This window comes from Panthera uncia (genome assembly GCF_023721935.1).
Source record: "Panthera uncia isolate 11264 chromosome B3 unlocalized genomic scaffold, Puncia_PCG_1.0 HiC_scaffold_1, whole genome shotgun sequence".
Taxonomy (NCBI): domain Eukaryota; kingdom Metazoa; phylum Chordata; class Mammalia; order Carnivora; family Felidae; genus Panthera; species Panthera uncia.
The window spans coordinates 43,847,803-43,875,124 of NW_026057582.1; the positions used below are offsets into that span (position 1 = coordinate 43,847,803).

A 27,322-nucleotide genomic window follows, 5' to 3' on the forward strand; every position below is an offset into this window, starting at 1 on the left:
TAAACATCTGTTTATTCCTAGATACTTTGAAAATCTCATTGCCACTTGCATAAAGCTGAAATTAAGCATACAGAGCTGCTTCAAGAGAATTAACCTACATGTGTGTTAAAACATCTTGAACCATAAAGAAGCATGAAGAGGATATATTGTTGTTGTCTTTCAGGTATTATATCCTCAGAGCTTTATAAGCTAGAGAAAGGATAATTTGGTTAACAGGAGATAGAGAAATACAATAACATTAGTTGACAGAAACCTTCACATGAGATTTGACTAAGCGATAAGATGTAGTAGGGTGAAATGTATTGACTTTGGATTCATTTAGGTGTGAGTTTGAATATTGTCTCTGCTTCCAATTAGCTAGATAACTTTGGACAAGTTATGAATTTATTTTCCCATCTCTAACATGCAATACTTACTTGGAGTAGTTTTAAGAATTAAATAACCTAACATTTCTGATAGCATCTAGCATAGAGTCTAGTAGAGTCTTCAAAAAAGATTCACCAATTTGAGGGCCCAGTTCCTTGGTTTATAAGCCACATTATAATTCCTTAACCTTAAAAATAAAAGTTTTGCCAAGCTGTAAAAAACCTGGCTAGATTTTACTAAAAAATCAAATCTGGATCCTCCAGGAAGACAGTATAGGGTGAATCTTCACGAGTAAGCAGCTGGACCTCATGTTCTTCCCTTAAGATTGATTTCCTCTTTAAGGATTATCACTAGGTTTTTACTTTCACTTCCATGTTGGCCTCAGAGATAGTATCTCCCTTAAATTCTTTTCCAGGTTGAAATAAGTCCTGGGGATATATCACATGATGACTATAGTTAATAATATTGTATTGCATATTTGAAAGTTGCTTAGAGTAGATCTTAAAAGTTCTCATCACCAAAAAATTCTGTAACTATAGTGATACATGTTAACTAGACTTACTGTGGTGATCATTTCACAATATATACAAATATTGAATCATGTTATACACTTGAAACTAATACAATGTTACATGTCAATTACATCTCTATTAAAAAAACCAAGTAATTACATTGACTTGAAAAATAAAATATACTTCACATTTTATATGGTTCATCTTATTGTGTAATCTTAAAAAATAATTTTGCTCATATGACAAGGTTATTTATAATCAAGGTTATTTACAGAAATGATTTGGTACTTGACAGTAGTAGTCATTTAATAAACGTTGGATTTCTGATTCTCAAACTATTGTAATTATCATCATAATCAAAGTAAAAAGAGATCTGTATTTGTTAGGTGAGTAATTTTTCCATTTTAGTTTTCATATATTTTAATTTGTTGTAATACCTAAAACCTATTATTTATTCCTATAATGAGGATTGGTTCTCCCTCTTTCTGGATCTTAGCATTGGTTTAGTATAGCTGGTCTTCTGATCCCTTATATACATTTCATTGTATTTGTTTTTGTCGTCTCTTAAATTATGTATGTGGGACATAGATCTCAACTGTCACATTTTCAGCCTGTAAAAATTGGTCAAATATATCCCAGAAGAGCAATTCTCACTCTATTCTGTTTACTTACAACTAGGTCATTTCTTTTAAACTTGATAGTAAAGAAAATACTTTGGATTCACAAACCAGTACAACAAATGGAATGGATCCAGATGGAGTCTTATCAAAACTGGAAAACTTACCTAAGACAAATACTGCAAAAATGAAAGGAAAGAATTCCTTCGCACCTCAAGATTTTATGTTTCAGCCATTGGATGGTCTGAGGACCTATCAAGTAACACCTATGACTCCCAGAAGTGCCAATGCTTTCTTGACACCCAGTTATACCTGGACCCCTTTAGAAACAGAAATGTAAGAATGTAATGTTAATAATGAATTCCTTGCTAAGATGGTAACAAATGCCTTTCTTAGATTTGGCTTGTGCTTTTTAAAAGTTATTATTTAGTTAATTTAATTATGACTCATTAAAATTTGGTTAAAAAATTCTTCAGAAGGCTACAATAATCTATTTGACAGTTTTGATATTTCCTGTGCATTGTTATTAACCTTATTTTCCTAGTACAATTTATGTTTCATTGCTTTTAATAAGTGACTTTGTTATAACACTTGGAAATAAATTTTTAGAAGAAGTTGCCGGGGTACCTGAGTGGCTCAGTCAGTTAAGTGTCTGACTTCGGCTCGGGTCATGATCTTGTGGTTTGTGAGTTCAAGCGCTGCATCAGGCTGTGCTGACAGCTCGGAGCCTGGAGCCTGCTTCAGATTCTGTGTCTCCCTCTCTCTCTGCCCCTCCCATGCTCATGCTCGCTCGCTCTCTCTCTCTCTCTCTCTCTCAAAAATAAATAAACATTTAAAAAAAAAAAAGTTGCTATAATACTGTAGCTCAGACATGGGCTTTGGTTTGTGTTCTTTTGCTGAGTACACTTTAGAAAAACTGATTAACTTGCAAAGTGGAGCGGGGAGAGGGATCAGTTGGACTCTTTAAAAGAAAAGACAGGATTGTTTTGCAGACTGGCTGTTGGCAGATTTACTAGAAACTGCCTGGCAGCAGCAAGACTGCTAAGTGTTTATTCCATTAAGAGATCTTCAAAGTATTTAGATCTCATTATAATTAGTGAAGATGAACAGCCCCACTACATAGGTGTTTAAATTTTTCTGCTCCAGAATGGACCTATTGTTTTAAAAATAAACATATTTCAGGGCACTTGGGTGGCTCAGTAGGTTGAGCGTCTGATTTCAACTCAGGTCATGAGTTTGTGGTCAGTGAGTTCGAGCCCACATGGGGCTTGCTGCTATCACTGCAGACTCTGTTTTGTATCCTCTGTCACCCTCTCTCTGCCCCACTCATGCTGTGCTCTCTCAAAAATAAATATTTAAAATAAAATAAAAATAAATATTTTTATTTTATCCCAGGTTTTTAAAAAGCAATGTAATTTTGAAATACTTCAATTAGATATATAGGATTCATGCTTCATAAAGTGTATTTTTGCTATTGCTTTTAGTGCTAAGACTCAAGAACCAACAAAAGAAATTCTGGCCCAAAAGTGTAAAACTTCCACTACGAAGATAGTACATCAAGATTCAAATAAACTGCAGTGTCCTTTGGGTTCTCTCACAGTTTGGAATAAAGGTATGGTATTTTAATTAAATTTTTACTTACCTTCCGGACTATGATTTATCAGAGGTTTGTTTAGAGCCACACAGACTCAGAAGAGATGGGAAACCTGGGGAAAGACATCCAGACAGAGAATTGGAATGAGGAATGCAGACTGAGAGAAGGGGGGAAATGCAAATTTGAAGAGATGAAAATGTCAAGACACTTTAGAGGAGATGTGATAAATGAAATCATTGAAGCAGAAATAAAATGTTAAAGTTCAACAGAGAAAAAATTGAAGGATTCTAAAATTTTGTCTTTTGTAGGGGATGGCATTTTAGAAAAACTGCTGCTTTGAAATTTACCTGTGGTGTTTTCTTTGTAGAACACGTCTTAAATAAAGATGAAACTACTAAAAATTCAAATGGCCTCCCAACAAAAGAAGTCCCGTCACTTGAAATAAATGAAGATCAGGTATCTCAGCCACAACATGATGTGCCATATTTCAGGTTTGTCCATTTTGTTCCTAGTGTAAAATGTTTGCATTAATGTCTAGATATTTAAAACCCAAATTAAACTATTTTAGCCTTTATATAATAGATGAATTAAACTCTTAGTGATTTTTATTTATCTTTTAAATTTTAATTATGGGGCGTCCTGGGTGGCTCAGTCAGTTAAGCATCCGACTTCAGCTCAGGTCAAGATCTCATGGTCTGTGAGTTCAAGTCCCACATTTAGCTCTGTGGGCACAGCTCAGAGCCTGGAGCCTGATTCAGATTCTGTCTCTCCTTCTCTCTCTGTCTTTCCCCCACTCACACTCTGTCTTTCTCTCAAAAGTAAATAAACAAAAAAAAATTTTTTTTAATTATGTTTTCAGTAGCTGGTACTTTAATTCATGTGGTTCCTAGTTCAAAAGGTAGAAAAAGGTACAAGTGAGAAGCCCTTTCTCAACTGTCTCCTAACCCCATGGTTAATCTTCCATGGAGGCCAGTGTTACTCATGTTTTATGAAAACTTTCAGAGAGATAGATAACATATACGTAGACAAGCATATATATTTTTTCCCACTTTTAATATACACAGTAGTTTACTATTCTGCTTTCATTTAATGTTCATTGTGGGAGACATTCCATTTTAATACTTAAAGAGCTCACTCGTGTTGTTTGTGTTGTTTGTGTGTGTGTGTGTGTGTGTGTGTGTGTGTGTGTGTTTAATGACCATATAGTATCCAGTATGTGATGTACCACTATTTATTTAATAGTAAATTGCTGTTGCTCATTATTTACACTGAGGTCAGTCCATTACTAATACAATCAAGGCTGCAAGGAACAACCTTGTATGCATTCCAATTCTCTCATGTGAAAATATATAACAACCTCAATTTACATTCCTTTCAGCAAGTTATGGGAATTCCTATTTTCTCATACTGTTTACACCCTCGACAAAGAAACTGAGTTAACCTTTATTTTACAAAGGAAGGTTAGTAGGAGATGGTAGGAAGCTCTTTGGCCTACTAAGTCATGAAGTAGGATTATGTTTTTCCATCTGTGAAGAGTGAAAATTAACATCCTTTTGGGGAAACTCAACCATGTCACTTAACAGGCCTTGGAAACAAATCAGTGGACTGCATTTGGAGAAAGGCCCCAACATTCCACATCACACAGGAAATAATTACATGCTCTTCTTTTTTTTTTTTTTTTAAACTTCTTATTGTGGAAAATTTAAAACATATGAAAGTACAGGGAACAGTACACTGAACTCCCTTGTACTCATCACTCAGGGTCAATCTTGTTTCATATTTACATATACTTCTGACTCAAGATGTTTTAAGAAAATCCCAAATAATCATATCACTTCACCCATTAATATTTCTGTAGGTATTTTTCAAAGTTGAAAACTCATGTTAACATTAACCGTAATATTTATTGTGCTTAATGTAATAATGATAATTAATGTCATAAAATATCCAGTCAGTATTCAGATTTTCCAAATTATCCACACGCAGGCATGAGCACAACATGCTTATGTACATGTTGTTTTTCTTTATTTTTAATGTTTTATTTATTTTTGAGACAGAGACAGAGCATGAGCAGTGGAGGGGCAGAGAGAGAGGGAGACACAGAATCCGAAGCAGGCTCCAGGCTCTGAGCTGTCAGCACAGAGCCTGATGCAGGGCTTGAACCCATGAACTGCAAGATCATGACCTGAGCTGAAGTCGGACGCCCAACCGACTGAGCCACCCAGGCACCCCGATGCTGTTTTTCTTGAGTAAATGTAGCAAGGACATTCTCATACCTTTTTCAACATAAGATTAACAATTTTTTGAGCTTTGCCAATCAAATAGATAAGTAGGTAAGATACTATCTTGCTGCAGTTTTAATGTTTATTCTACTATTAACAAGTTTCTTTTTATGTGTTTGAAAGCCACTTCAATTATTTTTAGAGCTTGAGATTTTAGAACTGTAATGAATTTTAGAGATTTAGCTAATCCGTTGTGTTTTCAACTGTGAGACATTGAGACAATGAGCAATTTACCCAACTTAATAACATCAGATCTAAGCCAGGTCTCCTTTCTCATAAATTAAGTCATTCTCTGTCATGCTATTAGATATAAACAGCTAAGTTTTTCTTCTAGGAAACAAAAACTATCCTCAGTTTCTCCTGCTAGGATGCTTTTTATAAAGAAACAGATTACGATCACCTTAGGCGTTTCTTAACCTTGGCACTATTGACATTTTAGACTAGATAATTCTCATGGGGACCATCTTCTGCATTCCAGATTGTTTGGTAACATCCTTGGCCAGTAGTGCCCCTCCAGTTCATGACAAAAATGCCTCTAGACAGTGTCAAATATGTCCAGGGAGGGCGGGGGGGGGGGGGGGGATACAAAATTGACCCCTGTTGAGAACCACTGCCTTTGGAGTGGCAAGCAAAGCCTACTAATTACAGAGAACCTGTAGGGCCTTATAACTGTAATTCCATACTTACAGTGTTTGGCTTCAGCTTGCTCTTGAGAGTTGAGTTGGTCTTCATTCCATGGGCAATAACAGAGAACTAATAACAGAGATAAAGAACATCTGATTATTTCTGTGAAGTCTCTGAAAAGTAAGAACAGAAGAAGTTGGAAATAATAGTGTAGGGTGAAAAGTGGGCTCTTGGCACTAACCCATTTGCGTAAGTTCTAGGTATAGAAAGATGGACATAGGGTATCAACTTGTATTTATGGATTTAATATATCACAATTCATAAAATCAGCATCAATGCTGAAAAATTAACATCGTGCCTATCTTTTACACCTTTCTAATGTTATGTGTGTCATAATGCAAATACTTAGATATTAGTATGAGAAACATTTGTAAAACAAATGTGTATCATAATTTTAGAAATATTCTTCAGTCAGAAACTGAGAAATTAACTTCGCACTGCTTGGAGTGGGACAGGAAGCTTGAATTGGACATTCCAGATGATGGTGAGGGAACATTTATTTTTTTTTATGTTTTAGTTTTGTGTTTTTAAATATAGTTATACATTTATCTGAAACATAAAGATCTAGTGTCCAACTTCATAGTTACATTGTTATTCAAAACAGGAATTTTTTATATCTCAACATACATTTGCTAATATCTCTGTGCTAAATTGGTACATGACAAGAGATACAAGGAATTGGAATATTGATTATTCCTGAAAATTAGACATTTGCTTATTATTAGATATTTTTTATATAACTATGAGTGACCTCTGTAACTGGTATTGTTTAATTAAACAAAAATATTTTCTGAATGAAAATAATCCCAAATCAATAATCAATATGGAAATCACTACCTAAATCAATATGGCACAGATTTAGAAAAATTCCTTAATTTGACTTATTTGGGGAAGCTGTTTAGAAAAAAGTCATTTGTGTTCTGTCAATGTGAAGCCCTTCGTGGATACTGTTGTGTGATGAGTTGTTTGAGGCTGAATTCTTATTAAATACAAATAGAGGTAAAATGCCATTTATTGTGCAGCGGTGTGTATGAGAATGAATATTGCTGATTTTTAGCAGGAATTAAAGCAGGCAGTTAATGCTCAGTATTTTTAGGACAGTTTTGCAGTGCTGTTTTTTGTTTTGCACTAAGTTAAAAATTTTGAAATTTATGGTGAGGCCTTATCAATTGGTAGGCTGACAATATAGGTCTAGTTTTTTTTTTTTTTTTTTTGTCTTTTAACTTTTAAAAACCTCGTCTTTCCTCTAGCTAAAGATCTTATTCGCACAGCAGTTGGGCAAACAAGACTCCTTATGAAGGAAAGGTTCAAGCAGTTTGAAGGGCTGGTGGACAATTGTGAATACAAACGAGGTGAGAAGGAGACGACCTGTACAGATCTGGATGGATTTTGGGATATGGTTAGTTTTCAGGTACGTGGTCAAGCATTTTCATTATATTAACTCTGAGCCTGATCTTTTTGAAAATGAGGTTGGGGCACCTGGGTGGCTCAGTCAGTTGAGCCTCCTATTTTGGCTCAGGTCATGATCTCATGGTTCATGAGTTCAAGCCCCGCATCGGGCTCCTCTGCTGTTAGCACAGAGCCTGCTTCGGATCCTCTCTCCCCCTCTGTCTCTGCCCCTCCCTTGCTTGTGCTCTCTTTCTCAAAAATAAAATAAACATTAAAAAAAATGAGATTAAAAAATGAGGTTGGGGCGCCTGGGTAGCTTAGTCGGTTAAGCATCTGATTTCAGCTCAGGTCATGATCTCACAGTTTGTGAGTTCAAACCCCACATTGGGCTCTGTGCTGACAGCTTGGAGCCTGGAGCCTGCTTCGGATTCTGTGTCTCCCTCTCTTTCTGGCCCTTCCCCACTTGTGCTCTGTCTTTCTGTATCTCAAAAGTGAATAAACACTAAAAAAAAGAGGTTAACAATAATTAAATGGGGGTAATGGAACTGCTTTTTAGGTATCAATAATGTTAAATGAGATATCAGACAGCATCTTTATAAACTGTAAAGTACTGTCTAGAGGGACCTAGGTGGCTCAGTCAGTTAACTGAGTCAGCCGACTTCAGCTCAGATCATGATCTTGCAGTTTGTGGGTTCAAGCCCTGCGTCAGGCTCTGTGCTAACAGCTCAGAGCCTGGAGCCTGCTCCGGATTCTGTGTCTCCCACTCTCTCTGCCCCTCCCCCGCTCGTGTTCACTCATGTGCGCTCCCTCTCTCTCTCTCAAAAATAAATAAACATGAAAAAAAATTAAAGTACTGTCTAAATTTTATAAATGATGTCTACTTCTTCCTTGTGTTGTCAGGATGATTTCTGGATAGTTTGGAATGTTGTTTAGACTGTAATGATTCTGCACTTTAGAAAAATGAGCAACTCTAGTCCTTACTAATTCAGATCATCTAGCAGTTATTGAGTTCTAACTGTGTGCCAGGCATTATACCAGAAGTTGAAAAATAAGGCACATTCTCTCTCCCAGAGAAGCTTGTAGTTTATTAGTGAGTCAGACACAGGATATAATTCTAATCTAATGTACAAAGTGCTATAGTGGAGGGAATCACTAGGAAGATCAGGAAAAGCATGGGAGGAGATGACACTTTCTAGCTTCTTGACTTATTTTATAGATGTACATACAAAATATTATTTCAGGAACCAGTAGCCAAAAGTCATTAGACATTTGAGGACAGCCTTGAATCTGAAAAAAAGAAAAAAAAAAGTCAAAAGCAAGTTTCTTCTCAGGAAGAAAACTTTTTGGATGAAGGAAATGAAGATAATACAAGGAGAAAATAACTTTTTTTTTTTTTTAATGTTTATTTGTTTTGAGAGAGACAGAAAGACTGGACACAAGCAGGGGAAGGGCAGAGCGAGAGGGAGACACAGAATCTGAAGCAGACTCCAGGCTCTTAGCTGTCAGCACAGAGCCCAACACGGGGCTTGAACTCACAAACCTTGAGATCATGACTTGAGCCGAAGTCGGCCGCTTACCTGACTGAGCCACCCAGGCACCCCAGAAAAGAACTTTTACATGCAAGTGTTAATATTCTCAAAGGGAACAGATGTTTCATCTGTCTATTAAGAACAGCTATTAAAAAAACATTCAGAGAACAACAAAAATTATTCTTTGAAGTTAAACACTGTGAGAGCAGAAATGTAAGATTCAGTACAAAGATGGAATATGAAGTTAAGATCTCCCATAAAATAGAGCAAAGAGAGAGATGTAAAGTAGCAGAGATTGAATAAGATAAGAAGTAGATAAGAAGATTAAGTGGGCTGGTCTAGGAAGTATAATATCTAAATAATAGGAATTCCAGAAAAAGGGAACAGAAAAAATAATGGAGAGGAAATAACCAATGAAATAGTTGAAATTTTTTTCCCAAACTGGAGGACCTGAATTCCAGATCGAAGGGAGCCATTGAGTGTCTAGCATTGTGAATCAGAGTAAGCCCACACCAATGCACATTATTAAATATGATTGTACAACTTTAGGGATGAAGAGAAAAATCTAGAAACTTCCAGAGAGAGAAAACAAGTCTTATACAAAGGATCAAGAATCAGAATAGCCTTGGATTTCTCAACAGCAACACTGAAAGCTGAGAAAACAATGCCCTCAAACTTCTGACGGAAAATAAGTTCCAACTTGGAGTTTTGTACCCAACCAATCATATGTGAGGGTGAAAAGGCACTTTTTAGACACACACAGTCTCAAATTTTACCTCCCATGTTCTCTTTCTTATAAAACCAAGTGAGAATGTACCTCACAAAAATGATGGAGTAAACCAAGAAATGGGAGGAGGTGGGACTGAGTGTCAGAAAGGGGTAAGGGAATTGGGGCTGAGTTGTGGTGAGGTGTGTAGTTTACGAAGCAGTGGTTGAGATTAGAGCAGGAGGACCTGGTCCCTGTGAGATTGGTCTGTGTGAGATTGAGCTAAATATATAATACCTGATTTGTTTGCTAGCTTTTTCACTTATTTTTTATTTTTAGAGAGAGTGAAAAAAGACAAGTGGGAGAGGGGCAGAGGGAGAAATTGAGAGAATCCCAAGCAGGCTCCAGGCTGAGCGGGGCTCCATCACGTGACCCTGGGATCATGACCTGCGCTGAAATCCAGAGTCAGATGCTCAACTGACTGAGCCACACAGGCGCCCCTGTTTGCTTTTTAAATTGTATTCAGAGGAAGTTTTTATAAAATTTAGAGGTGAATTGATGATAGATACATAAAAACCAAGCAAATGAAAAGCAAAAACAGTATTCAGAGTAGAGAAAAAATGAAGGAAAGATAATGTCCATTGCTGTATGGCCCTGACGTGAATAGTGTTGAGGTAGTCATGGTGATGTTAAGTATTGCTTTATGACCAGTTTTTACATATTTTCCAGTTTTGATAATGAGTTTCACTAGCATCATTCAATGGTAACCAATTTTGTTTTTTAATATTAATAATTGATAGATTTGAGGTATTTGATGTGTTTATATTGTTTATATTTAGTATCTGTTGATACTCATTTCCCAGCTTTGGCCATTGGGAGCCTCTTCAAGTTGCCTTCTGGGACCTTTTTTTTTTTTTTTTTTCCTTTAAGAGCTTTTCTGAAGTTTAATATCATAAAACTTACCAGTTCTGAATGCACAGTTCAATGATTTTCAGTAAATTTGCAGAGTTGTGCAACCGTCACCACAATCCAAGTGTAGAATATTTTCAGCATTAAAAGACCTTTCTTTCCTGTATGCAAGTGAATCCCCATTCCCACTCCCAGCCCCAAGCAACTTACTCCGTAGATTTGCCTTTTCTGGACACTTCATATTAAGTAAAATAATACCATATGTAGTCTCTCATATGTGGCTTCTTTCACTTAGCATGACGTTTTTGAGGTTCTTGCACGTTGTGCGATGTATCTGTACTTTGTTCCTTTTCATTGCTGAGTAGTAGTTCTTTGGGTAAATACACCATTCTCTATTCACCAGTTGAAGGACACTTGGATTGTTTCTACTTTGGTGATTATGAATATCCTCTTTGAATATTCACATACAAATCTTAGTGTGGACATAAGTTTTCATTTCTCTTGAGGTAAATATCTAGATATTGCTGGGTCATATAGTAAATTTACGTTTGAGTTGTAAGAAACTGCCATACTGTTTGCCAAAGTGATTGTAATATTTTACTTTCCTGCCAACAATGTATGAGTTTTCCTATGTCTCCACATCCTGACTAGTATTGTTACTGTCTGTCTAGTGGAACCATCCTAGTGGGTACGAAGTATTTGTTGTAGTTTTGATTTGCATTTCCCTAATGAATTATGATAATTATCTTTTCATGTGTTTGTTAGCCATTTAAATGTCTTCTTTGGTGAAATTTCTATTCAAATCTTTTGGCCATTTTAAATTGGGTTTGTCTTTTTGTTATTGAGTTCTAACTGTTTGTATATTCTGAAGACAAGTCTTTTATCAGAAATATTATTTGCAAATATTTTCCCCCACTTTGTAGCTTGTCTTAATTTTCTTAATGGTGTCTTTTGAAGTGTAAATGTTTTTAATTTTGATGATATTCAACTTATCAACTTTTTTCTTCTATGTTGTGATTTTTGACACCATGTCTAAGAACTCTTTTTTTGCCAAATGTCAGCTCACAAAGATTTTCTTATGTTTTTTTCTAAAAGTGTAGTTCTAGCTCTACAGTTAGGTATATGATTCATTTGGAGTTCATTTTTGTGTATGATATAGGTAAGACTTTAATTCATCTTTTTTTGTGTGTATATCCAATTTCCCAGCACTGTTGTTGAAAAGACTATCCTTTCCTCATTGGATTACATTGACACATTGTTGAACATCAGTTGGTCATAGTGTAATCCTGATCTTTTTCACATTTACATTTTTTTCAGGAGAGAGAAATTGAGAGTATGCATGTGTATAAATGCATAATAGGGGGTTTGAAGCATGTTTACTAAATTATTAACAATGGTTTCCTCTTTGGAGGAGACTGGAAGTACCAGAAAGATAGGCATCATACACTGACAACACTGACTCCATCTTTGACCCTGCATCTTGTCCACGCCTATACAATGATCTCTATTGGGGCTACATTTTCTAGGCCCCATGGAGGTTAACGTAAGAACGTAAGCCTTGACTGGAATGCGGGAAGGCTTGTTTTGATCTTCCCTAAAGTGGTGCACAGAAGGCGCCACTTTAGATAACTAGTTGAGATGAGGACCATACCAGAAGGATAAGGATCATACATTCTTATCCTGCTAGTAGGTATATTACATGTATCTTTTAAAATAAGATTCTGTCAAGAGAATGAGAAGGCAAGCCACAGACTGAAAGTATTTGCAAAAGACATTGTGTTTAAAAAAAAAAAAAAAGAAAAAGACATATCGTGTTCACATTGTATAGTTTAGGAAACAAACATCTAGGATATCCCTCCTACATTTTAATGGTCAAAAATAAATTAGGGTTCTTCATATTTGACATCTTTTCTGTAGATTTTGGAAGTTTGTCAAAGCACAAATAACAATTTTACCATAAGAATTCTTAATTTGAATACTAAATTGAGGATGGCTTTGTCTAATTTTATATGCCATCAGTCCAACTCACCATTCTCAATTTTTTTGAAGCTTCAGTTCACTGGTTTTTCATTTTAATAAAGTTAGGATTAATCTGATAAACATGTGGTTTATTTACTAACAGATAGAAGATGTAAACCAAAAATTCAACAATTTGACTAAACTTGAGGAATCTGGATGGCAGAACAATAATAATACAAACAAAAAAGTCTTTCGGGTAAGTGTGTGGGTTTTATATCCAAATTTCTAACATAGATTCTTCTACTTTAATGAATGTTTATTTTTCAGCTTTAAAAACATTTAGCTTCAGATTTTTCATCTTTTTACCAGTAAAGTTCCATATATTACATACAACGTCTGGATTGCCTTTGAAGAAGCAATGAAATTCAGCTAAATTCTAAATCAGCCAGATCTTAAATTCAGCTAAACACTAAATTCTTTCTGGAGGGCAGGAGGTAGGGGCTGTAATTGAATGGGGACACGCAAAGGGCTTCTAAGTTACCAAATAGTGGGTATATGCATGTTTGTTTGTTTTAAATATATTTTTAAAGTTTATTTGTTATTTAGAGAGAGAGAGCAAGACAGCATGATTGGGGAAGGGGCAGAGAGAGAAGGAGAGAGAATCCCAGGCGAGCTCCTTTCTGTCAGCACAGAGCCAGATGCGGGGCTCAAACCCACATACTGTGAGATCATGACCTGAGCTGAAATCAAGAGTTGGCCACTCAACTGAATGAGCCATTCAGGCACCCCTGCATGTTTGTTTTACACTTCAAACTGTACATTTTGTTGTAAAACATCCATTTTGTTCTAATAATAACAGGAGTACTACATAATTGATATAATGCTTAGTGTGTGCCAAGTATTGTTCTATGTATTTAATGTGTATAAGCTCATTTAATCATCACAACAGTCCTGTGAAGTAGGCTCTGTTCTCCCCAAGCTATAGTTGAGAAACCTCACGTCCAGAAAGATTAAATCACTTGCCAAATGTGGAGCTATGTTTCACGGCCAGGCTTCTCTTTCCAGAATCCATGTTCTTAATCAGTAGGCTATGCCACCTCTTTGTTTTTATATATTCTTTTGTGTGCTCTATTTCAAAATGAAATAGTTTTTAAATAGGAAAGAGGGACAATGGCTCTTTAGAATGTCTGTCTTCTTCCCTATGCTTTATCTTGTAAATTTTCCTATTTTCTCTAAAATTTGCTTTGTTAACATGAAAGATTCCATTCTTCTCTATTTGTAGTACTTTTTTTTTCTACTAATGTTTTGAACTCAGAGTTTCTGGTCAAATAGATACTTCTCAAACCACCTTAGAGCATTGCCAGTGTTTCTTTATATTTTATTTTTACTTAGTTGTATTTTTTTTGAGAGAGAGTGTGCGCATGCACATGTGCACAAGCGGGGGAGGGGCAGGGAGAGAGAGGGAGAGAGAGAATTTCAAGCAGGCTGTATGCCCAGTGCAGAGCCCAACGAGGGGTTCGATCTCACCACCATGAGATCATGACCTGAGCCGAAATTAAGAGTCCGATGTGCTTAACCAACTGAGCTACCCAGGCACCCCTCTTTATATTTTAGAAGAATACCTTTGGTGATAGAATTAGGTTTCTAGTTTAGTACTTTATTCTTATGTAACCCAAATAAAATGTCTGTTTTAAATCCTATCTTAGGGACTTAAGATAGTAGAGTATTAAAAGAACCTGTTACAGGGGTACCTGGATGGCTTAGTCTGTTAAGTGTCCAACCCTTGATTTCAGCTCAGGTCACGATCTCATGGTCATGAGATCAAGTCCCGTCAGACTCCGAGCTGAGTGTGGAACCTGCTTGGGACTCTCTCTCCCTTTCTCTCTGCCCCTCCCCTGCTCATATTCGCACATGTGTACATGCTCTCTCTGTCTCTCTCAAAAATAAATAAATAAGAATTTAAAAGAATTTATTACCAAATTATTTGACTAATGAAGTCTCATGACAAGGACGCTGAGGACAGTGACTAAATTAATTGAATGAATTTCAAATCTGCTAAACAGTGAAGAATACTGGGACAACTTGAAGCTACCATGGATATTTCTTATTGAGTACTCAGTCCTGGAAACATGAACATCATCAGTGCTGCAGATAGCGTTATATCAGAGCCTTGTAATTCTGTCCCTTATCACCAGGTGTCTCTCTCCTCTTACTCTATTTTAGAGGCTACTATTAAGATTATCAAACAAATAAAGTAAAATTAATACCTATACTTTGATCCTCTTCCCTCTTATTCATCGATCTGTCATTCCATCAATTAGCCTTTTTTTCCCTCTCTTCCTCTCTCTTTTCCATCAGCTTTTAGACATGTTTGAGGGTCTTAGCTTTGCTTACATTAAAAAAACCCTTAAACCTGTGATGTCCCCATCTCCGAATCACAGACAAGTTTCCTGGAAAAGTTGTCTGTACTCTGCGGTTACTGTTTTGGTCCTCACTTATCTCTCCAACTCACTGCAAGTCAACTTCACCCTTCTTGATGCCTCTAGAACAGTTATCACCAGGGGTATTGATTCTCTAGTTGCTGAGTTATTAGACACTTACTTAATTATAAAATCTAATCCTTCTGCAGGATTAAATACAGTTGATTCCCTCTTTCTTGAAATTATATTCTAATTTTTCCTCCTGTCTCTGTGCCCATTTTCAGTCATGTTTGTATGTTTGTTTTTCCATTTATCCCTTAAATGTTTGTGATACTCTTATTCCTACCTCAACTCTCTTCTTTCCTTCCACATTTTTTCTGTGCAATCTTCCCCATCCTGTGATGAGTCCCAAATCTGTATTTCAAAACACATGTACTGCTAAGCTCTACCTCTATATATCCTGACTCCATAAAACTTAAAATCAGTATGCCTCGGGGCACCTGGGTGATTCAGTCACTTAAGCGTCCAACTTCAGCTCAGATCATGATCTCACGGTTCATGGGTTTGAGCCCCACATCGGGCTCTGTGCTGACGGCTCAGAGCCTGCAGCCTGCTTCAGATTCTGTGCCTCTCTCTCTGCCCCTCCCCCATTTGCACTCTGTGTGTGTCTCTCTCTCTCAAAAATAAACATTAAAACGATTAAAAAAAAAAAGTCCCAAACTGAAGTCATCTGCACACACATCGATATTTCTGTCTCAGAGAATGATATTCCCACTAGGTGTCTGAGGTATCTTCTTTAGTCCTTTCTCTATTTCACCATCTCTACTCTCCACACATCCAACAGATTGCTAAGTCCTCTCAGTTCTCCCCCTTAACATATCTCTTGAAGCCATTCATGGCTTTTCCATTTCTCCTCCTTAATCTAATTACTATCATCTTTACCCAGTATCAGTGCAATAGTCTCCTTCCTAACTGACTTGTAACCTCCAGTCAGTCCTCCATTCTCCAGGCTATAGACAGAATGACCTTTCGAAACACAAAGCCGATAACGTTAATCTCCTGATTAAAAGTCATGGATATGGGGCGCCTGGGTGGTTCAGTCGGTTAAGCATCTGACTTCATCTCAGGTCACGATCTCACGGTCCGTGAGTTCGAGCCCCGCGTCGGGCTCTGGGCTGATGGCTCAGAGCCTGGAGCCTGCTTCCCATTCTGTGTCTCCCTCTCTCTCTGCCCCTCCCCCATTCATGCTCTGTCTCTCTCTGTCTCAAAAATAAATAAACGTTAAAAAAAAAAATTTAAAAGTCATGGATAAACTCTATTTCTTTGTCCTCTGTATAAATGTGGCTCTTTAAAATGGTTACATGCAAGGGATTTTAAAATCTATCTGTTGTTACCTCCCAGCTCTGCTATGCTTTCTTTCACTTCTGGCTTTGCAAACATGCTATTTTTTGCACGTTCCAGCCCTTTCTTCGCCTGGTCTTGTAGCCTGGCTAACTGTGATTCCAGCTCAGTGCTACTTCCTATAAGCCTTTCTGGATAACTCTTAGGATTGATTTAGGTGATAGCCTGGTATTCTCTTACAGTTGTCTGATTTTGTCTGTATCATGACATTTATTCTTTTTAATGTCCACATCGAGCCCTTCCCTTAAGCTGTGAACTCCTCGAGAGCAGGGACTTTGTCCTTTACCTTTTGACCCCTGGCACCAGAGCCGAAATCAAGAGTCTGACGCTCAACCGACTGAGCCACCCAGGCACCCCGAATGTGTTAAATAGCTATGCATGCTTTGTTTTTCTTGTAAGATGATAATGAGTAGCTTTAATAAATGTCATAATTTCTCTTTGCAGAAAAAAGTTGTCTCAGGTGTAGCAAGTAAATCCAAAGAGGATGATGGAAGAATTGCAGCTAGAAATCGCCTAGCTGCCATAAAAAATGCAATGAGAGAGAGAATGAAGAAGGAAGAACATGTGGAGGCAGCGGCCTCTGTAATGCCAAAGGAAGTTGATACAATAGTGTTTGATGCTGGATTTTTCAGAATTGAAAGTCCCGTTAAATCCTTCTCAGGTTAGATTTTTTGCTAAGACTCCTTGTGAGAAATATTCGGGTTAGATGGGAGCTTGTATAAGAGGTATAAAGTAGCTTTCACATGAAGGCCTATAAACTCTCTGTGGGTCTGGAAGATAGACTATGCTCTCACAAACCCATGCAAGGCACATTGTGATGTGTATGATTAGATTACTTTAAGTGTGACCAATCTTCTAAAATGGATTTTGTGTTTCCTAAGTGATTTCACATCAGTTATTGCCACTTAACCCCACAATCCTGTGGGGTAGGTCACAGGATCCCAAGCGGTAAGGGACATGATAAAAACATGAGAAGTTAGGTGATTTTCTTCAGGGTAGTTGGATTAGAATTTAAGATGCAAAGCATCTTAGGCATCAAATCATCACACTTCTTTAGTTGTGCTTTAAAATGAAGCACAACTGTGTGTGCGTCATTGGAAAGTGGGTTTGGTTTAATTTTCATTTGTATTAAAACTTTTGGTCAGATTTTATGAAATACAATAAACGTACTAATTTCCTAATTTAAAAGCATTCCAGTGAAACCAGCTTTTAATACTTTAGGAAACCATTCTTATGATTTTCTAACTGATTTCTAACTCTGACCTTATGATTTTCTTTTACAATTTTTTTTTTTTTTTTTTTAATTTTTGGGACAGAGAGAGACAGAGTATGAACGGGGGAGGGGCAGAGAGAGAGGGAGACACAGAATCGGAAACAGGCTCCAGGCTCCGAGCCATCAGCCCAGAGCCTGACGCGGGGCTCGAAGTCACGGACCGCGAGATCGTGACCTGGCTGAAGTCGGACGCTTAACCGACTGCGCCACCCAGGCGCCCCTCTTTTACAATTTTTAATAGCTATTTTTTTTAAGTTTTTTATTTATTAGAGAGAGAAAGCATGCTCATGTGAGTGGGGGAGGGGCAGAAAGAGGGGGAGAGAGAGAGAATCCCAGGCAGGCTCCACACTGACAGTGTGGCTTGAACTCATGAACTGTGAGATCATGACCTGAGCCAAAGTCAGTCACTCAATGGACTGAACCACCCAGGCACCCCCAATAGCTATTTTTCATAGGCTATCTTTAAACTTTTTTTTTTTTAATATGAAATTTACTGTCAAATTGGTTTCCATACAACACCCAGTGCTCATCCCAACAGGTGCCTTCCTCAATGCCCATCACCACCCACCCCTCCCTCCCACCCCCCATCATCCCTCAGTTTATTCTCAGTTTTTAAGAGTCTCTTATGGTTTGGCTCTCTCCCTAACTTTTTTTTTTCCTTCCCCTCCCCTATGGTCTTCTGTAAGTTTCTTTATTTTGAGAAACAGAGACAGAGTGTGTGAGCACAGGAGGGAGAGAGAAAATGAGAGAGAATCCCAAGCAGGCTCTGCGCTGTTAGCACAGAGCCAGATGCAGGGCTCAAACTCACTAGCTGTGAGATCATGACCTGAGCCTAAATCAGGAGTCTGTTGCTCAACCAATTGAGCCACCCAATCGCCCCATAGGCTATCTTTATTAGATTGAATTTATATATCTAGATTGAAATTATTTATATATACATCGTGTAACGAGAGGTCATAGCTGAAGTAATCTGTAAATCTCAGTAGAAACTTGTATCACTGCTTTAGGTGCTAGATGTTTGTTTTAATGTTTGTTTATTTTGAAAGAGAGAGAGAGAGAGAGCAGGGGAGGGGCAGAGAGAGAGAGAGAGAGAGAGAGAGAATCCCAAGCCGGCCCCTCACTGTCAGTGCAGAGCCCTACATGAGGCTCAGTTTCACAACCCTGAGATCATGACCTGAGCTGAAATCAAGAGTTGGATGCTTAACTGACTGAGCCACCCAGGTGCCCATAGATGTTTGTTTTCAGGGAGAAAGGGTCCAAGTCCTCTTCAAGTACTAATCAGCTGAAGGGATGTTTTTTTCCCTATTTAACTGTGTCTACTGGGAAGTTTTCTGAAAATAAGCTTGAGCTGTTATCTGATATTTACATTAAAATGTAAATTTATCACCGCAAGTATATTATAATCTTCCTGTCAATTTAGGTATCATACCTGGTGTAGTCTGGCTTGTTTGCTTTACTCTAAGCAGCTTCACTTCCACCCAGGAATTGCCTCCTGCTAGTAACGTGGCTCCTTGCCACTAACTTCCTGAGGATCCTACTAGTTTCCATTACTATGAACTCATCACTGTCTGTTCTTTCATGGACCCAGTGTGGCACTTCTGACTGGGGAGGTTAAGGTTCATGGCCCAACACTATCTTGTTAAAATTGAGTTTTATTTACAGAGCACTTAGTTCATATGAGGCCTGTTACAGAACAGAAGTCCCCCCAAAAGCCCCTCTCATCCCATTTGTTTCTCCCTAGGGACAACCACTTTTAGTTCTTACGAGTCTTGGAATCTTGAGTTGTTTGAAGCCCTCTCTCTGAACAAGATACAGATTTTTTTTTTCTTGAATTGTTCCTATGATTTACTCTCCTTGGTTATCTTGGATCTTTCTTTCAGAAATACCTATTTTATTTTTTTCCTGGGAAATAGGCTATTTTTATAATTTTTCCTGTACTTGCCATTTTCTACTTCCCGGATTTCCTCAACTTTCATATTGGCTCTCATGGTCGTATGCTTTGTTTTGTCTTGTTTTCCTCTCATGGTTTAAATTCCCAAGAGCTCTTTCTCATTCTCGGAATGTTCCATTTTATAACATTCTGTACTGGTTTGGTAAGTGTATTGTCTTACCTTTCTGAGGATGTTAATGATAGCTTTTATGTTTTCATTCCCCTGTAGAGTCAGTATTTGTTCCAAGATACTTTTGTCTGTTTGGGGTGTTTTCTTTTGTTTTTGGTTTTGGTTTTGGGTTTTTTTTTTTTTATGATTTATTTTTTAGAGAGAAAGAGAGAAGCAGTGTGAGCAGGGGAGGGGCAGAAAGGGAGACACAGAATCTGAAGCAGGCTCCAGACTCTGAGCTGTCAGCACAGAGCCCGATGTGGGGCTGGAACCTACCAGCTACAAGATCATGACCTGAACCAAAGTCGGGTGCTTAACCGACTGAGCCACCCAGGTGCCCGTTGTCTGTTTGGTTTTGGTTTCCATCTCTTATATTAGAGGCTTTCCTTGGGTGTCTGGCGATCATTGACTGCCTGCTTGTGGTTAAGAGTGGGTCTCTGCACAGCAGTACTTGGGTGATGTGGTCTTTACTGTCATGTGATTTAGCTGTACCATAACACTGGGACCCTACACATCACTATATTGAAGTCTGTTCTCATGTGCTAGTCAGATTCCCCAGAGAAGATTCTTTCAGTCTGCTGCCTAGAAGATAGAATTCTGGCTACCAGCCTTTCAGGGGCCAGGTGGGAGGAAAAAACTGAATGTCTCAATAGTTTGTAAATACTCACCAGATCCCCTTTTTCCACATAGTCCCCTCCCCATCTCAACCTTACTTGGTATCCCCTAACTCAGAGACCTTCTGTTCCACCTTTTTCAGGAAATAACCCTCTCTTTTTCTGGTTTGGGTGGTGGCAAGGAGCATGTTGACTACCTGTGCAGAATCAGGAAAGGATTCCACTTGTTCTTTAAACTGACTTTGTTTTTCCTGTTTTTAGCTCCATTTTCATCTCTGCTTTCAGAGATACTTGAGGCCACCAGTTGTTTTGAGGCGTGTTATGGTATAAATTGGGTTGATTCTCCTCTTTCCTGGCTGTGACTTAGGATTTATTTTCTTGGGTCTAGTAAGTAATATCCTACTCACTCATCTACATTACAGCTTCTGAATTTTTCTGACTATTGTTGTCTCTCTTTTAGTTCCCTTTGTCCTGGAAAATTGTATTTCAGGTTTAAAAAGCCACTGAGTTAAAAAAAAAAAAAAAAAAGATTCTTTGTCCTTGTGACATTCTGCCTTTTAAGATGATCTCTGTTTCTGCGTCAAGTAGTGGGATGTCAAGAGGAAACAGAATCTAATGTGTGTGTTCAATACTATCTTTAACTGAAAGTCCCAGGCATTTGTCTTTAACAGACATTTTACTGGAGAAGGAGGCTAGTTGGTAGGGTAATAGGAAGAACTTGCACTGTCTTCCTTGTTGTAATGAAAAGTGAATGAAGGAACTTTTTGGTATTGAGATGATTTCTTTCATCTTCTAGGACTTTCTATCTCCTCTGAACGTCTTTCTCAAAGACTTAGGACACCTAAGTCTGTCAGCAAAGCTGTGTCTGAGAACAGGTCTAAGATGGGCGTTCTGAGACAAACTGTGTCACCGCAGAATCCTGATCCTTCAAGTACCACATGTGGACATGTTGATAAGGAGACTTTGCTTTCAACTACTCCTAAAAACAGGTATTCCTTCATGTGTTGTTATCTAGACTATAACAGATGCTGACATTAAATATCATTTCAGATTGTTAACCTGGTAAAATATGCAAGACCCGTATTTTTTATTAGATTTCACAATGACCCTGTGACATATAGAAAATACTTCTGTTTCCTAAATGAGGGAACTAAGGCTTACAATTTCTGATCGGTAATTGGTTATATTTAGATGGGCAGAATAAATTCTGCAGAACCAAGAAGAAAGGAAACAATACAGTGTCCTTTGGTGTTAAACACCTTGTGGCTTTGGTGCTTGATAAATCTGAGCTCAAAACCAGCTCTATGGCATACATACTAGCTGTGAAACTTTGGGATAAGTTAACTCACTTAGCTTCATTTTCATCATTTACTAAACAGCAGTGTTTGATGCCTCCCTACAGGGTCCTTGAGAGGTAGGCACTTTTGTACTTTCTATAGAAAGTACCTTGAGATTGCTATCTTGACAGATAACAGAGCATAAATAAGGGAGAGCTAATGTGTACTGAAGAATTATGGGCTAGACATGGTTCTAGGTTATTAACATGTATTATCTCATTTAATTCTCAAAACAACCCTGTGAGGTATTAGATCTCCATTTTTCAAGTTAGTAACTTGAAAAGTTAGTAACTTACCCAAATTCAGCTTATAATTGGTAAAATTGGATGCTCCCTGTATTCTTTCTGCTACAAATGCATCAAAATTATCTATATAGTCCTTGTTGGTGGAACATAAAGATACCAGAAATCTGATAGGAAAAAAAGATACTTTAAGGTAAGTAGGAAATAAAATTATCATCTGGAGCCAAGAGAGGACTATTGGATTTATTATTAATCTGGAAACGGGATAGCATTGAATACTTAGCCATCACAGCAGAGAAGGCTGTCAAAAAAGTAAAATAAAGAACACCTACGAATTGAAGTAGAGGAAACAAATGAAAGTTTTTGCTCTTAAATATTTCATGGAACATATTTTAAGATTTCTAATTTTTAGTATAAAGCAAGGTATATTTAACCTTTGTGGGAACTAAATATTCTAGAAATCTGGGTTATAAAATACCAATTTATTGTCATTTCTTAAATGCAACTTACTTTGCTTTATATATCTCTAGTTTATTATCTTGTGCTGAGAAGGTCCATAATTGTATTTAAGTGATAATACAAGTACTCTTTAAAAAATCTTTTACTTAATTCCCAAAACTAATCCTGAAAGAGCAACTTACACATAAACAACTTTGTGAGGTGAAGGCAACATGAAGTTGAAAACCGGAAAAATAGGATATTTTTTTTTAAAAATGACTTGCAAGAGGTTGAGACAGATATTTCTAATGAATACAAGTTATGAACTTTGAGATTGGAATATATTATGCTGTAGCGAACAAGTGAATGTGGCCAACTCCAGCTATAGGTAACTGAGTTGTAGCTTCCACACTCCCAGGAGTTGGCTTTATTCTAACCTTTCTCTAGTATGTGTGTAGCTCTAGATTTGACTGAGGTTCAAAAGATTGCTGGTGGACTGAACAGCATGGTAACCGGCTGTGAGCTTTCCGGTTTTTGTGGCCATCCTGCTTGTAGCTGTGGTCCACAACTAGCCTATTTGGACCAGGTCTGATCTTGGACCGGATCCATCTTTGACTCATGAGGGACAATATCAAAACACAAGTAAAAAGATAGCAGTGTGTTTAATTATCTGATTACAGTGCTGCTTTTTTCTTTTTTTTTGGAACAGCGTAGAAGATACTCCGTGTCCTGGATTACAAGATTTAATCGAAGTAAATTATGTAAGTTCGATTCCAGTGTAGTAGATAGCAGTTTATGTCATCATGTATAGTAACTCCGTAAACCACTCCCAGAATTTCCATTCTGGAAATCTAAATCTAAATCAGTCATATAAAATGATAATTCTTGTTTTAAAGACCTTTGGCTTGTTTGAAACTATAGTGCCATTTTGTGTTCTTTAACTGCCATCAAAATTATTATTGTAAATAAAGTTTTATTATAACCCAACCACACTTACATATTATATCTGGCTACTTTCACAGTACAGCGGTAGAGTTGAGTAGTTGTGGCAGAGATTCTGTGGTTCACAAAGCCTAACATACTTATCATCTGGCCCTGCACAAAAAAATGTTTGCCAGTCACTAAATTGGAGTATCATAGACACTTGCTGAGAAAGTTTCCTTTTCAATCATACTGTTACTATAATATTCTTTGAACTAATTGTTCAAGAAGCAACATAGTGGGATTTACAATGTTCTTTAGCCTATGTTCCAAATGTCATTCTTCTGTTTTTATTTTGAATAGCAACAAAACTTTTTCTATTTGTTCCAATTTTTGGTAATTAAATGTAAAAGTATTTTTTTACTTCCAGGGTACAAACAAGATAAGCTTTGAGATGGATCGTTTACCCAGTGAAAGAATGAGTTTGGCTCTACCTGCTGGTGAAGTGAGAGATGATATTAATGATAACAAAAAGGAAGAAATTTCAGATGATGTGGAAGGAATGGAACTAAATTCTTCGGTTACAGCACAGGATGTTTTAATGAGCAGCCCTGAAAAAAATACAGCATCACAAAATAATATCTTACAGGAAGAGGAAACTAAAATTTCTCAGTCAGGTGAGGTCTTTTAAATATATTTAGATGACACTTTGTTAAATAAATGAATTTGGACTAATACACAGATTATCGTAAATACTTCAGGGTACCAGTTTCTAAGAATAAGTGTTGAAAAACTGGACATTCATAGTAAATACCTTATGAGAATTAGTATGTGTTGTAGAATCCCACTCTACACCTCAAACCTTTTGAAGTAGACCTATTAAAAACTAATCCATGTTGGAACTAAGTAGCATTTTGCATCAGACCTATTTGCAGTCTTCATTGTTTGTGCAGACTCAGAGAAATTCCCTGAAGTTTATTATTGTTTTACTTCACGTCCTTTTCAACGCACATCCTCAAACCTTTCTTCAGAATGCCCTATTTTTCTTCCGTATTGACTTTTTCCTATCTACTTTGTTATGATTGTTCTGCAATACGAAATGGCTCTTGTATTTTTGTTATAGTATAATGTGCGATAGTTTCACCTGCTGTTTTCATCTGCTACTCAATGGTGTTTTTCTGGCTGGGGCCTAAAGCAAAATAAACATAACCTTGGCCAGACATTTAATGTACTCCAGCTAGCATCTTTCAGGTACCTTGTTTTTTTTAATCCCCTAAGGTTTGGTTTATTACCTGTTTATTATAAAAGGACGTAACTCAGGAATAGCCATGTGAAAGAGATGCATAGGGCAAGGTATGGGGAAAGGGTACAAAGCTTCTATACCCTCCAAATGCACCACTCTCCCCAAATCTCCAGATATTCACCAACCTGGACGCCCAGTGGTACCTTTAATATCACAAACGTGAGATTTGTTTGTAGAAGACTCTTTATACTGAATTTAAGGATAAGAATTTTACTAAAAAATTCAAGTACATTTTTAAAAACGCCATAGCACTGGGACACCTGGGTGGCTCAGTCGGTTAAGCATCGGACTTCAGCTCAGGTCATGATCTCATGGTTCGTGGGTTCGAGCCTGCGTTGGTCTCTGTGCTGACAGCTTAGAGCCTGGAGCCTGCTTCAGATTCTGTGTCTCCCTTTCTCTCTGCCATTCCCCTGCTCAAGTTCTGTCTCTCTCTCTCAAAATTAAATAAACATTAAGGAAAAAAAAAATGCCACAGCATAAGATGACCTATGTTTTTGTTATAGCATTTCATATATGGAACTTTTTGTCTTTTTCAGGTGGTGTCCATTTCTAACCCTTGACTGTGAGGATATTCTTTAAAAGTTAAAAATTATTTTTTGTTTTTCAGTACTGTTTGATACTAAAAGTCTCACTACTGAATGCCATCTTCTTGATTCGGTAAGTTTTCCAACTTAATTTGAAAAATTCCTTTATATTCTAGATTTGTTTTATAAAATGGTACTACTCACTTTTCAGTATATGTGCAAAGTTGGTTTAAAATTTCCATGTTTTTGTTGCATGTACTGTGAAATCCATTTGTTATCTATGTTTATATACTTTAAAATATAGGGGCGCCTGGGTGACTCAGTCGGTTAAGCGTCCGACTTCGGCTCAGGTCACGATCTCGCGGTATGTGAGTTCGAGCCCCGCGTCGGGCTCTGTGCTGACTGCTCAGAGCCTGGAGCCTGTTTCCGATTCTGTGTCTCCCTCTCTCTCTGACCCTCCCCTGTTCATGCTCTGTCTCTCTCTGTCTCAAAAATAAATAAATGTTAAAAAATAAATAAATAAATAAATAAATAAATAAATAAATAAATAAAATGTAGCATATTCTAATACTAAATTCTGAAGATTTATTTCCCAAAACATTTATGTTTCAAATTTGTTATGACAAACTGGCTTAATACTTATATATCTAATATGTAGCTTGGCTTATGCTGGGTGTTTCTAAGTGATGCAAGAAAAAATAAGGCAAGGTTTCTGCCTTTAGAAATGTACAGTTGGGAAGATAATGTCTATCCTACCTTCAGTTATCATTAGTTATTTTCATTTTAATTCTTTTAGATTACTATATTTATGTCGTATTCTGTTTAGAGGCTCCCCAGCCTTTACTTTTGCTGACCTCTTGCCTCTGTATCTAGTTTAAACCTTGACCCTTCTATGAAGCCTTCCTAGAAAAGCTCTCATCTCTCCCCTATTGATTTATATATATAGATATAGGTGTACAATGCACACATTTAATCTCTTATTAATAGTGTAATATGAATATATTATATTCCTGAAACAGATTATAATTTTGGGAATCTATTTCCCTTATGAACTGTAAATTCCTCTTTAGGCAGAGCTGTCTGATTCATGTTCATGATGCTGTCACTGGCATGAATGAAAGAGTGCTTTCTTGCTTACTAAGTGTTTGTGGCACTGGTTTTCAGCCCTACCCCCCAGATATTTTTATTCCAGCAGTCTGGAGTAGGACCATTATCAGGTGATTCTAATGTGTAGCCAGGTTGACAACCCTGGTTTATAGCCTTACCTTGAAATTTTCCAGGGCCAGCTGCTAAAATAGGTCAGGAAATGGTCTTGGTTTGCTAATCTTTGATCTCAGAATATAAAAAATTCATTAAGGCAAATGTAGGATAAAAGAACAATAATTTTGTTAACCTCATGAAGCCTGGCAAATACTTGGCTTCCTTAAGCCCCTAATTCCTTAAGGACTTCTGTATATGTTGGCCTTCATTATTTTCAAAGATGCCCTCTTTATGTTCAGGCTTCTGTGCCGCCTTGTGTCTCAGCAGAATAAAGTGTATCATTATGGCCCATACTCGGTGCTTTCTTGATCTTAGAGTCAGGGATTTCAGCATAAGGCCAATTTATACAAATCTGATATAATCCTGTTCCCAGATATGAACTCCGAATGCTTGGTTCTGACATATATGATATAATTAAATCTGGAAATTAATGTATCATAATATTTCATTTTGTACTAATACTATGATTAAAAGTGCTTCACAGTTATCTATCTTCTATATTATCTTGTTGATAAATCTTAGTACTTTATTTATTTATTTATTTTTTAACGTTTATTTTTGAGAAGAGAGAGACAGAGCATGAGCAGGGGAGGAGAGAGAAAGAGGGAGACACAGAATCTGAAACAGGCTCCAGGCTCTGAGCTGTCAACACAGAGCCCCACATGGGGCTCGAACTCACGGACCACGAGATCATGACCTGAGCCAAAGTCAGATGCTTAACCGACTGAGCCACCCAGGCGCCCCAAATCTTAGTACTTTATAATTTAGTCTCCCTGTGAATTCTTTTCCACTTTCGTAAATATTAGAACTTAGACTTTTTTTATATTTTTATAGGTCCACCTATCTATTTTAGACCCAGATTATTAGTCTGTAGCATCACTTGAACCTGAAATAGGGCTCAAGGGGGAACAAAAGAAACGAATTCTAGCAGGATCACATTAGT

The 27,322-nt window shown here is 37.3% G+C and overlaps 1 protein-coding gene and 1 long non-coding RNA gene across 5 annotated transcripts in view; one reads left to right on the forward strand and one right to left on the reverse strand.

The window, feature by feature from the left end:
• Positions 1–27,322, forward strand: part of DLGAP5 (DLG associated protein 5) — a 40,650-nt gene that overhangs the window by 11,847 nt on the left and 1,481 nt on the right. For all 4 annotated transcript variants that reach the window (XM_049612732.1, XM_049612733.1, XM_049612730.1 and 1 more), the window contains exons 8-18: positions 1,557–1,831; positions 2,980–3,107; positions 3,457–3,580; positions 6,454–6,539; positions 7,306–7,466; positions 12,711–12,803; positions 16,813–17,029; positions 21,151–21,343; positions 23,081–23,132; positions 23,723–23,969; positions 25,203–25,252. In XM_049612732.1, the coding sequence (XP_049468689.1) occupies positions 1,557–1,831; positions 2,980–3,107; positions 3,457–3,580; positions 6,454–6,539; positions 7,306–7,466; positions 12,711–12,803; positions 16,813–17,029; positions 21,151–21,343; positions 23,081–23,132; positions 23,723–23,969; positions 25,203–25,252 (1,626 nt within the window). The remainder of the gene's footprint in view (positions 1–1,556; positions 1,832–2,979; positions 3,108–3,456; positions 3,581–6,453; positions 6,540–7,305; positions 7,467–12,710; positions 12,804–16,812; positions 17,030–21,150; positions 21,344–23,080; positions 23,133–23,722; positions 23,970–25,202; positions 25,253–27,322) is intronic.
• LOC125909490 (uncharacterized) lies at positions 510–8,930 on the reverse strand. Its single transcript, XR_007453708.1, has 5 exons — positions 8,671–8,930; positions 6,059–6,124; positions 3,437–3,597; positions 3,138–3,201; positions 510–794 (listed from the first exon to the last, which is right to left on the reverse strand). It is a non-coding gene; the product is annotated as an uncharacterized LOC125909490 (long non-coding RNA).